This window comes from Pleurodeles waltl, chromosome 8 (assembly GCF_031143425.1).
Source record: "Pleurodeles waltl isolate 20211129_DDA chromosome 8, aPleWal1.hap1.20221129, whole genome shotgun sequence".
Taxonomy (NCBI): Eukaryota; Metazoa; Chordata; class Amphibia; order Caudata; family Salamandridae; genus Pleurodeles; species Pleurodeles waltl.
In genome coordinates, this window is record NC_090447.1 from 488,884,542 (window position 1) to 488,899,514 (window position 14,973).

General features: G+C 42.4%; 1 protein-coding gene across 2 annotated transcripts in view; it reads left to right on the forward strand.

Annotated features, from left to right (window-relative positions):
• The window catches only part of GPR45 (G protein-coupled receptor 45), a 142,764-nt gene extending 128,144 nt beyond the window's left edge, over positions 1–14,620 (forward strand). For both annotated transcript variants that reach the window (XM_069204445.1, XM_069204444.1), the window contains exon 2: positions 7,039–14,620. In XM_069204445.1, the coding sequence (XP_069060546.1) occupies positions 7,239–8,354 (1,116 nt within the window). In that variant the 5' untranslated portion in view covers positions 7,039–7,238 and the 3' untranslated portion in view covers positions 8,355–14,620. The remainder of the gene's footprint in view (positions 1–7,038) is intronic.
• The last annotated feature ends 353 nt before the right edge of the window (positions 14,621–14,973 follow it).

Sequence of the window (14,973 nt, forward strand, 5' to 3'; positions counted from 1 at the left end):
TCAGAAAACTACTCAAGAGTTGGCTCTTTCTTTCATAACCACCTTTTCCAAACAACTATGAACTGCATATGTCTATGTGGATAAATATTTTTTTCAGATTATTTGTATATTTCTATTTATTTATAGTTTCTTACTGACTTACTCTTAGAAAATACTCCGGTTGGGTAGGCCATGATGCTCATTTTACAGAAACTAAACCTCAACAGGAAGCACTTACAAATATAAACGTAGCCGGTGCCCCGGTTGAAGCTCAGCTTCTGGAAAGGACAAGCCACCTTAACTCTTGGGCTTGGCAAAGATAAAGCAAGGCTGTGCGCTTAGAGATTCCATAGCAGAAAAAGATCTAGAATCCTTCCTGGAGGTGAATTGATGATGTACTGGCGCGTAATACGTATCTGACTGTGACGAGCGGCTTCTATCTTCCGCTACTGGAGACACGGAGTAGACGGTTCTCCCTTTATAAATCACCTGTAAGATCCGCCCGCTGAGCCACGCCCCGTCCACCCTCGTAGTAGGCAAAGGAATTCCCGCCTTTTACCAGGATGATGGACAGCTTTCCAAAACGACCCCACTGCGTTTACCGCCGATTCAGGTGGTGCGTTGTTGATGCGCAGAAGCACGAGGACATCTCCACAAAGATGCACTAGTAACAATAACATTGCCAAAGGCATACAAGGTTGCTGGAGACGTTTCCCCCATGACCCATCACGTAGCCTTAGTGTACAATATAAACAGGGCGTATAAAACATGCTAGGTAACGCTTACTGACTTACTCGTAGAAAATACTCCGGTTGGGTATGCCGTGATGCTCATTTTACAGAAACTGAAACCTCAAAGGAAGCACTTACAAATATCAACGTAGCAGGTGCCCCAGTTGAAGCTCAGCTTCTGGAAAGGACAAGCCACCCTAACTCTTGGGCTTGGCAAAGAAAAAGGAAGGCTCTGCGCTCAGAGATTCCATAGCAGAAAAAGATCTAGAATCCTTCCTGGAGGTGAATTGATGATGTACTGGAGCGTAATCTGTATCTGACTGTGACGCGAGGGTTCTATCTTCCTCACCTGGAGACACAGAGTAGAAGGTTTCTCCCTTTATAAGTCACCTGTAAGCTCCGCCCGCTGAGCCACGCCCCGTCCACCCTCGAAGTAGGCAAAGCAATTCCCGCTTTTACCAGGATGATGGACAGCTTTCCGAAACGACCCCACTGCGTTTACCTCCGATTCAGGTGGTGCGTTGTTGATGCGCAGAAGTACGAGGACATCTCTACAAAGACGCACTAGTAACAATCACATTGCCAAGGACACACAGGGTTGCTGGAGACGTTTTCACTGTGGTCCATCACGTAGCTTTAGTGTACAATATAAACGGTGCATATAAAACATGCTAGGTAACGCTTACTGACTTACTGGTAGAAAATACTCCGGTTTGGTAGGCCATGATGCTCATTTTACAGAGACTAAACCTCAACAGGAAGCACTTACAAATATAAACGTAGCATGTGCCCCAGTTGAAGCTCAGCTTCTGGAAAGGACAAGCCATCCTAACCCTCGGGCTTGGCAAAGATAAAGCAAGTCTGCTCGCTCAGAGATTCCATAGCAGGAAAAGATCTAGAATCCTTCCTGGAGGTTAATTGATAATGTACTGGAGCATAATCTGTATCTGACTTGAATAATGGGTTCTATCTTCCTCTCCTGGAGAAACAGAGTAGAAGGTTCTCCCTTTATAAGTCACCTGTAAGCTCCGCCCGGTGAGCCACGCCCCATCCACCCTCGTAGTAGGCAAAGGAATTCCCGCCTTTTACCAGGATGATGGACAGCTTTCCAAAACGACCCCACTGCGTTTACCTCCGATTCAGGTGCTGCGTTGTTGATGCGCAGAAGCATGAGGACATCTCCACAAAGACGCACTAGTAACAATCACATTGCCAAAGGCACACAAGGTTGTTGGAGACGTTTCCCCCATGACCCATCACGAATCAAGAATTCCGCAGCCAGGCTACTACTACATATAAAGCCGCAAACACACATCTCCCCTGCCTTGAGAGCACTACACTGGTTACCCGTTGCCAGAAGATGCACTTTCAAGCTGCTTTGTATCACCCACAAAGCTATACATGGAACAGGACTGCTTTTTATCAGAAAGAAAATGACCAAATACATCCAACAAAGAACCCTCCGCTCAAGACTGGCACCCCGCCTTAGAACACCACCATACAAGAAAAAGACTATAGGTGGTACATCCTTCTCCGTCCAAGCAGCCAAACTATGGAATTCATTACCCCCAACTATAAGAGCCACAGATAACTTTCTGGTCTTCAGAAAACTACTCAAGAGTTGGCTCTTTCCTTCATAACCACCTTTTTCAAACAACTATGAACTGCATATGCCTATGTGGATAAATATTTTTTTCAGATTATATGTATATTTCTATTTATTTATAGTTTCTTTGGAAAATATGTATTGCTACTATGTCATAACAATAAAATACACACACACTCTTTAAACCTGTCTGACTAAGTATTTTTTTACCCATGATTCTAATTATGTATCGTATGTGCATATGTGTGTGTGTGTGTGTATATATATATATATATATATATATATATATATATATATATATATATATTTGTGTGTATATGTATATATATATGTGTGTATGTGTATATGTTGTTTCTGTGCTTGGCATGTTCGTGGATCATTGCATGGCTCCTAGTTTTTTGGGTTGTTATACTAGATATCTATGAATTCCTGCTCTCTACTCATCACTCTTATGTCATGTCTCTATCAAACTATCCTCCATTCTCACTCTGACTCATCCCAAATCCCTTCTACCACTTTCATCTCCTAAATATCTCTGCCTAAGCTCTTCCCTCCACATCTAACTCACCAAACCTCACACTACCTCTGTGACCTCCCACACAACCCTACTAAATTCTCCTGCATTCATCTCACCCTGCTACTGTGCTCTCTCTAACCCTTCCACATTATCTTCCCCCTCCATCCCCCTTTACTCATCCCAAGCCTTTGGGTTGAGTAAATGAAGGATATACTCCCAATTAACACCTCTGGATTTATTTCCTCCTCCACCCCTCCATTACTCCAGTCTAACTAACAAACTCTATATCAGTGGCTCAAATTAACTCATAATAATACTAAAACTGTACTCATTATTTAACGATACTAATCCATCACTAATTCTTGTTGGGTTCCGGAGTAGCGTGCTACTCATCGAAAAGCGCTTCGACGCCTCGTCAGGGGTAGTAAGCGCTATATAAATACGATTACAATACAATACAATAAAGGTACGCTATTTTCAGATTTGCAGATCCGAAAACACATCCATCCCATCTCTTCAAACTAAGATGTCACCCTTTGAGGGAATTAGAGGTTTAAAAAAATTGTAAATTGTAGATTTGTTACTACCTCCTGGTGAAGTCAATACGCTTTCACCACAGACTGGATTTAGGAGGGCGATGTGCTGTATCTAATACCCTGCAATATACATCACTCCAGATCCTGCAGACATTTATAAAGCTAAATATTTGTAATTAATAGGGTCCACTATGTATTTTGCACCCTACCTGTCCTGGTCTGTACAAAGGTCTTTGTAAAATGTAATAAAATGACCTCGTAATTTATGTGGCAGAGAAGGGGATCCAGATTAGCACACAGCATCAGAAATAGGGGAGTTTTGGCACTATCAGATTTCTCCATGTATTACAGGACAGTGCATATGTGCATTTTCACAAACCAGTCACTTAGAGAGACTGATGAGTTGTGGTCTCATATGGACCTAGCAGTATTAAACAGGAACATCTGGTATTTACTATGGAAGCCTCAAGTAGATAGGCTTCCTGTGCATGTGTAAGCACTCCAATGAATACCACACAGACCGGATGGAACTCTGTTACAATATTTTGCAGTTATCATTCCATTTGCCAGTAGCAGCTTTTCAGTAAAGGTTTTGCGGCTCTATTTCACACACCCCCAGCCAGCCCTTTCAAAGGATGATGAATGTCGGTTAGGCTGGACAAAGGTCAGCCTGAAAGACAATCACCATCATGTGTCAGTCGAATGTATGATGGAACAACGCATGCGCCAACCACGCATGTCTGAACAATGTGGTTGAAACAACGGCCACTGTGTTTCCACGAATGCCTTCTCCATGCATGCCTTTACAATCATTTTTCATTGTAAAGGATTGCCTAGTAAAGGCATGTGTGGAACGGCATGTGTGGTTTTCGCATTCCACCCCCATACCTGCCCTAAAAACATAACTATCCCAACCCCCTGCCCTAAAAACACAACTACACCAACCCCCACCAACAAAATAAATCTACCCAGACCCCCCACCCCCCCAAAAATAAAACTACCCCAACCCCCTAAAAACTACCCTGATACCCCCACCCACCCTGAACCCTAAATCCTACCCAAAACCGCCACACGTCCTAAAAACAACCGACCCTACCCCTAAAAATAAAATTACCCCACCTCTAAAAACAAAATTACCCCAATCCCCCACTCACCCTAAATACAAAATTACCCTGACCCCGCCCCTAACAATCCACCCACCCTAAATACAAAATTTTCTCAGACCCCCCGCCCGACCCCTAAAAACAAAATTACCCTGACCCTCACCCTAAAAATCATAGTACCCTGACCCCCCAACCGCCCTAAAAAAAAATAACCCAAAAAAAATAACCCAACCACCTCCCACCCCTAAAAACTACCTCAATCCTCTCCCAGCCCCACTTATTTCACTACCCCCAAACCCCCACCCACCCTAAATACAAAATTACTCCTACCCCCACCCAGCCCCTAAAAGCTCGACCCCCCACCCACCTCATACAAAATTACCCTGACCCCCACACCTTAAAACCCAACCCCCACCCTCCCTAAATACAAAATTACCCCGACCTCCGCCTACAAAAACATGACCCCACTCGCCTGAAATTTAAAATTATCCCGACCCCCCACCCTAAAGAACATAGTACCCAGACCCCTCCCCAAAACAACAAAACAACCCTGACCCCCCTCCCCACCCCTTAAAAACAAATAACACAACCACCACCCACCCCTGAAAACTACCCCACCCCTAAAAACTACCCCAATCCTCTCCTAGCCCTATTTACCTGACTGCGTCCTACACTGACCCACAACCCCCACTCATAAAAACAAAATTACTCTGACTCCCAACCCCCACCCCTAAAAACACTAACCCCCACCCATCCTAAATACAAAACTACCCCGACCCTTCACCCCCACCCCTTAAAACCCAACCCTCCCACCCGCCCTAAATACATTACCCCCACCCCAACCCTAAAAAACCCAGCCCCCACCCACCCTAAATACAAAATTACCCCAACCCACCCAACCCCACAAACCCCACCGCCCACCTACCATAAAAACAAACTTACCCCGACCCCCCACCCCTGCCTTAAAATCAAAACTACCCTAAAAACTATCCCACAGCCCAACTTACCTGACCGTGTCCTCTCCCGATGGTGACTCCCTTTTCCTCTGCCTTAACCACGCATGTGGTTGATCAGCACATGCATGGTTAAGGCAGAGAAAAAGGGAGTCGTTATTCCGGTAAGCATGGTGACAGAGTCTTGTTGCATTTGCTGCGTTGCAAGTGATGTTTCCTCTGTCAGTCAAGCACCCAGGCACTTTACATAAACTAATGAGCAAAGGTTTGCTGGTCTGAAGATCTCACAACAAAGAGGACAGTGACACCATCAGCCCAGCAAAGCCCTGTGAAAATCTTTCCCTTGATGATGTAGAGGACAGTCACTGGTAGAGTCGGTTCTGTGTGCTTTAGAGTTAGGCCTGGAAGTGCCAAGGGCTGACTGTCTATCAGTGACACCTCACACCACCCTTTTCCAACTTGTCACAGAGTGTAGTGGAATTAGCAAGTCTCACCGACCCTATCCCACTCTGAGATGATTTTGGGATGGTCCTCTTCCCATTGGCTGACCATTTACAAGGTCAGCCAATAAGAGAAAACATTAAGATCTTCTGTTTCTTCCTTCTCTTCCAAAGCTTCAAGCTCCATCCTGGACCATTGTGCTTCTCCATCTATCATTCTGCTGGTCCTGCCTTCACCATCAGGGCCTGCCAGGTAAGTACTTTATTTAATGTTTGGTTATGTGTGAGTATGTATGAATGTATGTGTGTTTGCGCACTTGTATACTTGTGACTGGGTTTGTGCAAGTACTTGTGTGCAGGTCGTTGTAAATGGGTGGATGTGAGTTTGTGTGTGCTTGTGAATTAATGGTTGGGTTTGAGCATCTGCATACATACGTGCTTGTAAATGGATGGGTGTTAGTTGGTGTGAGTGTGTACTTGTGAATAAATTGGTGTGAGTATCGGTGTGTTCCCAGTCCCTCCTGGAGGACATGCCTGCTTGCAGAATGTATAGTGGCCTGATTGTTTTGTTTCTGCGGTTACCTTCAAATCCTGAAGAGCTGTGTTTGCGCCAATCACATTCCTGTCTCAAAATAAGAACTGCCAGTACAGTGCAAGGCAGTTTTCATTCAAATGACCAATGATCGAACATTTCTGTATTGATCCAGAATGCACTTTCGCGCCTTCACATAAAATTAATGATATGTGTGCTTGGTAAGCACTTGCAGACATACCAGCTTCATTGGTGCACATTTCTAAAACCGACATTTTGCTATTATTCATTGCCATCATGGACTATCGTTCTTAAGTTAATATAAAGCCACTTTGGAATGTTTACAGATGTTATTTTGTTTTGTGTGGTCCATATTGTGTTTCTTTCTTGAAGCTAGTTTGGCCAGCACTATGAAGAACTCCTCTGGCTAGCATACCCTGAAAGTGTGCAAATCCCAAATCCACTAAAATTACCAGGAACACAGCCATCATTTTTCTGGCACGGTTCAGTTTTTAATTGATGTTTCTGCTATGTCTTCGAAATGTCTTCCTAACTACCTTTGAGTGTTTCTGCCTGAAATAAAAATAGTCCTGTCCTTCAGGTATGTTCCGTATATCTTATGCATTTTTTTGCTTTTACAGGTGGATCCACGTTTGAGATGCTGCTCCATATGTGACACATCTCTTGGATTGGACAGAGTGTCGGGATGGAATTTGGTGTCCTTGTGTGACCTCCTCTACAAGCCTCTTCTCAAGATGCGGAGGACTTTTTCAGTGAACAATATTAACATTAATAAACAGAAATTAAGCTTTGCATCTTTGCTTCCAGTCGTGTTGCAGTGATGGCCTGCAATAACACTCCCATGGACAGCTATGTTTTTTCTCCTCCAAATGTCACAGACATAGGTTCAAACGTCATTACTATGCCAGCCCCACTTAGGATATTATTGGCAATAACAATGGTGGTTATGATTGGTATTGGTTTCTTGGGCAATGCCATTGTTTGCCTCATTGTGTATCAGAAGCCAGCTATGCGTTCAGCTATTAACCTTCTCCTAGCAACTCTTGCCTTCTCCGATATCATGTTGTCACTGTTCTGCATGCCATTTACTGCAGTCACCCTAGTCACGGTGAACTGGCACTTTGGGGCTCACTTTTGTCGCATATCGGCTATGCTGTACTGGTTCTTTGTCCTAGAAGGGGTCGCCATATTGTTGATCATTAGCGTTGATCGTTTCTTAATCATTGTTCAACGGCAAGACAAACTTAACCCTCATCGTGCCAAGATAATGATTGCAATATCCTGGTCCCTCTCCTTCTGCATTTCGTTTCCCTCAGTTGTTGGTTGGTCATTTGTGGAAGTGCCTGCTCGAGCACCTCAGTGTGTCCTTGGATACACTGATTTTCCAGCAGACAGAGTTTATGCTGTGATGTTGCTGGTGGCCATTTTCTTTATCCCCTTCAGCGTCATGCTCTACTCTTACCTCTGCATTCTCAACACTGTGCGGAGGAATGCCGTCAGAATTCACAACCATGCTGAGAGCCTTTGCTTGAGCCAGGTGAGCAAACTCGGTCTCATGGGGCTACAGAGGCCACACCAGATGAACGTAGACATGAGCTTCAAAACCAGGGCCTTCACCACCATCTTGATCCTCTTTATTGGCTTCTCTTTCTGCTGGCTGCCGCACACCGTCTTCAGCCTGCTGTCAGTGTTTAGCAGGACGTTCTACTACAGCCCTTCCTTCTACATTACCAGCACATGCATTTTGTGGCTTAGTTACCTCAAATCTGTATTTAACCCTGTCATCTACTGCTGGAGGATCAAGAAATTCAGAGAAGCCTGCATGGAATTCATGCCTAAAACTTTCAAGATCCTACCCAAAGTGCCTGGCCGAACAAGAAGGAGAATCCGACCTAGTACTATCTACGTTTGCAGTGAACACCAATCTGCTGTTTAGGCAAGAAGGGTGGACCATTCTGTGCAATGTTATAAATGCATGGAACAAACACTTCAGATTGTGGAACCTGCTTGGGCTTTACAGTTTGGTTCAAGTGGAACTTTGCAAGGAACAATAATGGACGAGAACATCATTCAAGAAGCAGTCATGTATGAACAAAATATTTGGTTTGCATAAATATTCCTAGGCCCAAAATAATGGCCTTTGCCACAGGGCAGCACAGCAAGTCATCTTCCTACAGTGCCCCGCATCAAAAAGAAATGGCAGGAATGCACAGTATCTAAAGCATATTGTGCATTCCTGTCCTTTCTCAGTGTGCTGGCGCCATTTTGGTAGCCTATCGCCAACACTGGCACCCTTGCACCATGGTGCAAGAGTATCTGTGTTGCATGCAGGATTGTTTTTGTGCAGGAAAAGGCACCTTCCTGCACAAAAACAACCCTGGGAGGTTTTTTCCTCTTTCTATGTGTGTTGCACAATGCAGCACACATAGAAATAGGAAGAAACAATGAGAAATAAATATATTTCTCCTCTTTGTGCCTTCCTTGGGGAGGGATAAGGTTTGGGATCATCCCTGGGTTTACAAGTTCTTGTAAATCTGGGGATGCGTCAAAATCCATGGGTGTTGCATGGGAACACCGACTGTGATGCCTTGGAACGCCTCCGTAACCCAGAGTAAGACAACGCAGAAATTTCCTCTGCCTTGTCTTTCTCCATTTCTATGAGTCCTTTCAAAGCCACACAGAGTGGCTTTGGCGAGGCCTTATAGATCATATAGATTCAAGGTTTGCACCGCCATTGCATCACACAAAGTGACAACGGTAGTGCAAGGGGCTCGTAATTATGCCCCTAAGGCCCATATTTATACTTATTTAGCGCCGCATTTGTGTCATTTTTTTAAGCAAAAGCGGCGCAGACTTGCAAAATACAATTGTATTTTGTACGTTTGCGCTGTTTTTGCGTCAAAACGTAGTGCTAAAAAAGTATAAATATGTGCCCTAATGTGTAGTAGTCATACTATAAAAAGGGAAAATGTGCATCAATTGAAACAAAAGTTAAGAACATTATGATACTGAAAGGTAGTTTGTGTGTGCTGCAAAGGTACTGGTAAAGGGTGATATGTGTTTGGAATTTGGCATGGCACATTTAGAACTATATTTTGACAACTCAAGAAGTGCCCGATAAAAATACAAACATGATAACACTCGGAATACTCCCTGCAAAAAGATTCATAAGAATCATATTGGCTGTAAGCAGGCAGCTCATTTTTGCATAAAAAAAAAAGAAAAGATGTTAGTAGTAGTATATCATTCTTACGTTCCATTAGGAACTATTAACTCCAATGACACATTTCAAAGTTAGTGACCACTGAAATATAATTTAGAAATTACTTAACCCAAATCCAACGTCAATATTTCAATAATTTATATAGAGAAAAAGCCTGCATTTCTAGAAGGTCATCTGGTGGTCTTTTGAAAGATTCAAAACTATTTAGGGCATAAAATAGAGAAAAAAAGAATTAAAACATTCCATACCAGGTCTCAGATGATGTACAAAGTCCCGGTCATTTTCTTTATTTGCACAGGCCCTATTTTTTAATTGATTTAGACAGTTCAAAAAGTAGCTAGGCAGAACTTCTCCCAGTTGTTTTGGAGGGGAACTCATAGAATTCTGTACATAACATTTTAAGTCAGTTCACTTTTTTTTTGCTGCCAAGTAGATCCCTACCAAAAAGTCGGGGAATAAATTACTTTCAATAGAAAAAACAAGAGTCAATCCTTAGATGGCATTTTAGGCAGAATCATCTCCTGGCCTTCTCTTTTGAATCTGAATGGTGAACTGCCAATGAGATTTGAACAAATCATAAACCGAACACGAGAAAATGAAGTCTTGAGTCATGGAGACGTTAAAAGGTAAAAGTCAGTTTAAGGCAACTTTCAGGGCTCTTAATCTGGAGGTAGTACTTAAAACACAACACACTCAATGGAACTCTGACTGATTGGCGCATAGATTTGGACAAATTTGGACACTCTCTTTGCTTGCAAACGTCCAAAAGAGGACAATCTGCCTGAAAAAGAATTTATGCAATTAGCAGAATATTGGTTGGATATAGATCACTGAGGCATTTGGAGGGAATAAGTTACTTTAACTAGTCCATTACATAAATTAATAGCTGTGGAGAAACATTCTGCTCTCCCAAAATTCCACAAGCTGTATTGTGGACTTTTTCAAGTACAAACAATTTTAAAACTTTTTCTTGGGAAATGGACGCTGTACACTCAAAAACTTTAATCATTGTGAAAATATCAGGTAACTTGACAAGAAAGGGAGAGCATTTACTTCACAGTTGTCACAAAACGTGTTTGAAAATGCAACATTTTAGCAGAGTGGAAAAAGCACTGTGCTCCGCTCTAGCACTGATTTACAACGAGCAAATCAAAGAATTAGATCAACAATTACATTACACTCATCCATCAGCGAGCAGTGAGAGTATTAACACTGTAAACCGGTGAAAAGTTCAGCAGCTGAGAAACGTCTCCTTGATGTTAAATAAAGAAAAAATTATAAACAGTTTATGATTGGTATTTAAGGGCATTAACTCCTCGGTAATATCTGTTGCAATGTCTGATAGTGTTGGTAAGATCATTGGAACTCTAGATCCAGGGACAAATATTTTGTTGCATGCACGGTAATTGTGTGCAGAGGTGTAATCTAAATAGTTGCCCCCCCCCCCTGCACAATATGCTGGTTGTGTCACAGATTTACAACTCTTTGGGCTGAGGAGGAGGCTCATGAGGGTCACCGTTGCCCGCCATGTACCATAACAAATGCAGGTGTCTATGTTACATCACTAATTCTGTGTGGCATCCACAGGCTGGAGATTGCATGGATCCAATGGCACTTTCCACTTAGTCCTTCGTCTTCTGCTTTAGTTATCTGTTGTGCACCAGGATCTGGTCTGGACTGTGCCTACAGAGGGTAGAAGTCATTTCATACTCCTTATGTATCAGCTAAAGAAAGACCTGCATGGTGTGAGCGACATAATGCCAAACTGTAGTGGTGTTTTTTGTGTGGAAACACCCATTGCACATTAGGGTGTAACACCCAAGAAGCTAATTTCACAATCCACCAAACAACACTTTAACATAGTGCCAAACAGTTTGCTTAATCGAGTTTCCTTAGGAAAAAATAATTTTGAAACTATTTGTCTGATGTAAAGAGGGCAATTAAATCGGTTCAACGCGTCTCTGACATTAAATGTTTACTCATAACATGTAGCAATACAAATAAGCACAAAAGTAGAAGAATAAATTACGTTTTGAGGCGAAGTTGTGAATTGTTTAGATGGGTAAAATTCAGACTTTGCAAAGAGCTTGCACCTGAAGAATGGTCTTTTCAGGAGTGCCACATACCACAAAGGTGGCTTCACAGAGCTAATCACAACCACTGGGTTTGTTGGTCTGATAAAACGTATCATTACCTACAAATTAACAGAGTTATTTCTTGGAGTGAGATAGCGTCTCCCAACATTTGACAAGGAGCAATAGATGGTAGCAATAAATGCGTGATATTTGTGAATAGTAGGCTGAATATGTCCGCAAAGTGAACGTGTAGCAATGTCTCAAATGTGATCAATCCAAGAAAGTGAAATAAAATGTTTAACAGAGTGCACAAAGCTGGCAGTGTGCCATGACAACTTTAAAGAAAGAAGAGATTGTAAAACCGTAATGTGAAAAACTCATGTGGCAAAAATGATTAATTCAAACCGCTCGTTGCCTCCAATATCAACTGTACAACTGTATTGTCAAGTGGAAGTAGTACTTAATGATCTGCATAAGGATTGTGGACCTGATGTTCCATTTCCATTCGCTAATTAGGGATGAGCATTTCATACACAAACTGATTTGTGAATGGTAGTGCAATTTGCAATGCAACCTATGTATTAATACTTCACATTAATAAGTGGTATCACAGGCTGACACATCAAACGAGAACTCAGAAGGGACAAGAATGTAGGGGGTCACGTAACGAACATCCTAAAGAACATTAATTAGGCTGGTAGCAAATGGGACCCCTGTGATTGACTGCAAATTCAAAGATGGAGGCCTGCAGGGTGACAGCAGACCTCTTTCACTGTATTTTCTGACTCGAACAGTAGACCTTTTGTAATAGTAGCCCATCCTCATTAAAAGGACAGGTGTTGCATAAAAAAATCCTATTTGGGAACACGTCGCAGGGAGCAGGCAGTGGTCCGAGTGAACATGATTCCAAAAGAGAATTTGTTTCATGGGGACATCCTGATCTTTGCAAATCAGTTACCACCCCAAATGTGGAGTCGGTAACTGATCAAGGTATGTGATAGCATTTGTGGTCACAAACCATTGATACTTTCTACTGAAACTCCCGGGTAGTAGGGGGATGCCTCTTTCACACCACTCATAGTTGTGAGTCGCACTGGAAAGCAAAAGCCCTTTGATAAGTCATAAGGATATTTAAGATGGTTTTCAGTTGCAAAATGTATGTTTGAAAATAGTAAGCTTTGCAATAGCAAAATATCTTAGCACAAGAAGATCTACATGTGTTATTTTATGGATTTATTTTCACCTTTAACATAATTCAATTTCTATTCCTTCACTTAATTAACCTGATGGATACCCAGAACCAAAGGAAAATTAGATATATCATCACAAAACTGCAAAATAAATTAAAAACAATTCTAAAGTCATTTTATTTGCAAATTTGAAACAGTAAGAGGAGTTCTGTATTAGCTTGAAGAGGGTGGTGGCAGGCCAGGCAGGTATTTATCAACTGCAGTGGAAGCAGTAATGGGCAGATTTATGGAAAGTGACGCTGCACTAAGTGCAGCGCCACTTTCCCTGAGCCCCTTAGCAGTCCCCTACCACCACCATGTGTGCGTCGCATTTAAAATACAGCGCACCATGGCGCAGGGTGGGGGGAATAGAGTCATTTTTAATAACTATTGATGCACTCGGCAGGAGTAGTGCCAAACTGTTGGCGCTACTCCTGCAGACTATGTAGGGGCCCATTCTAAAGAATGGAAGCCCCCTTTTGACGCCTGCTTTTGAGCAGGCGTTAAAAGTGCTGTAATTAATGGCGCAAGAAAATCCCATTGATTTCCTTGCACCATTTTACTGGCTCCCCTAATGGGGGAACGCCCCCTTTGCATACATTATGCCTGGCACAGGCATAATGTAGCGCAAAGGGTTACAGGGTGGCGCAATGCATGCATTGCGCCACCCTGTATATACGGCGCAGGGATTTTGGCCTCGTTGGGCCACATTAACGTCAAAATAAATTACATTAATGTGACGCAAGGTGGCGCTAGGGGCCTATAAATACGCCCCTAAGTGCCTGGAAACTCCTAGGCCTAAGAGGATTAATAGCAAACACAGCTAAACTAACATGGTAGAAGGAAGCACTGAAGAGGTTGGGTGTGCTCCTATACACAGTAAAGGCAGCCTCTGTTGCATTTGTGAACATGGCAATGTAATCATGCTTGCATGCTCATTGTTAAGGAGACACACACCAGCAGTGGTGCTGAAACAATTTTTAGTGTAGAGGTGCTGCCATCAATGTTACATCACTGAAGTCGTAGGGACTGTGAAAAATCCAGGTGTCATACAAACAACATGTATAGCAAATGAGACTCTCCCATTCAGTAGGAGATCGATATGAGGGTGGTGCCTATTGGGGCACACTGTTGCATTTTACTAAGGCATGGTAAAGTAGTGCACCATCATTTACAGACAGCACATTTTCCATTGAAATGGCCACAAAATCCGTACTGACATGAAGTTTTCTTGATCAACTCATAGCACACAAACAATAATGAGTGAAATTTGAGGTTCAGCAAACATTTTTCATGTGCTCATCACTACGTAGAGTGTCTTGATTTATTTTGATCCTTTGAAAGTCTGTGTTTTCCTCACACTTCACAATTACAAAAATGACAGAATTACATTTGTGCTTTCCTAATGCTGTTATATTTTAAAATATATGTACAGTCCATACACAGGTATTTATGGTGTGTGTTGAAAAAACTGGCATTCTGCAGCCTTTCCTTTCACTCTTTGTGCTCCAGCAAGATAGTCACATAGTATACCTTACAAAATCGCCTAAACTTTGCAGTTAGAGAAAGAAAAGTATACATGAATCTCAATGTTAACAGAATAAGTTGTAATTTAGCAGAAGACAAACCCTAAAGTTTGACCTCTGTCTTTGGACGGATTCAGATAAAAACAGAATTAAAGGCATCCTTATTACTCATTCGTCTTTTGAACTCCAGGATGGTTATTTTCGGGGCACTGCAGCACCCCCAGCACCCCTACTCTCAGCGCCTATATACACCAGTATTTGGGAGTCACCTCACAAGTGAATAATAACTTTCACATGCACAAGCCCTTTATTTTATACCCACTTATATTGTCACTTGAACAGAACCATTTGCCAGCCTGATGAAGGGATGCCTTGCTTGAACATATTCCTTCAAGCCATACTTATAAGCATTACACTTCTCCCAAAAGAAATGATTCTAAAACCACACAGTTGCAAACAGCAAGGATGTTAAAGTAATGTCCATGAAATATACTTCGTTGGT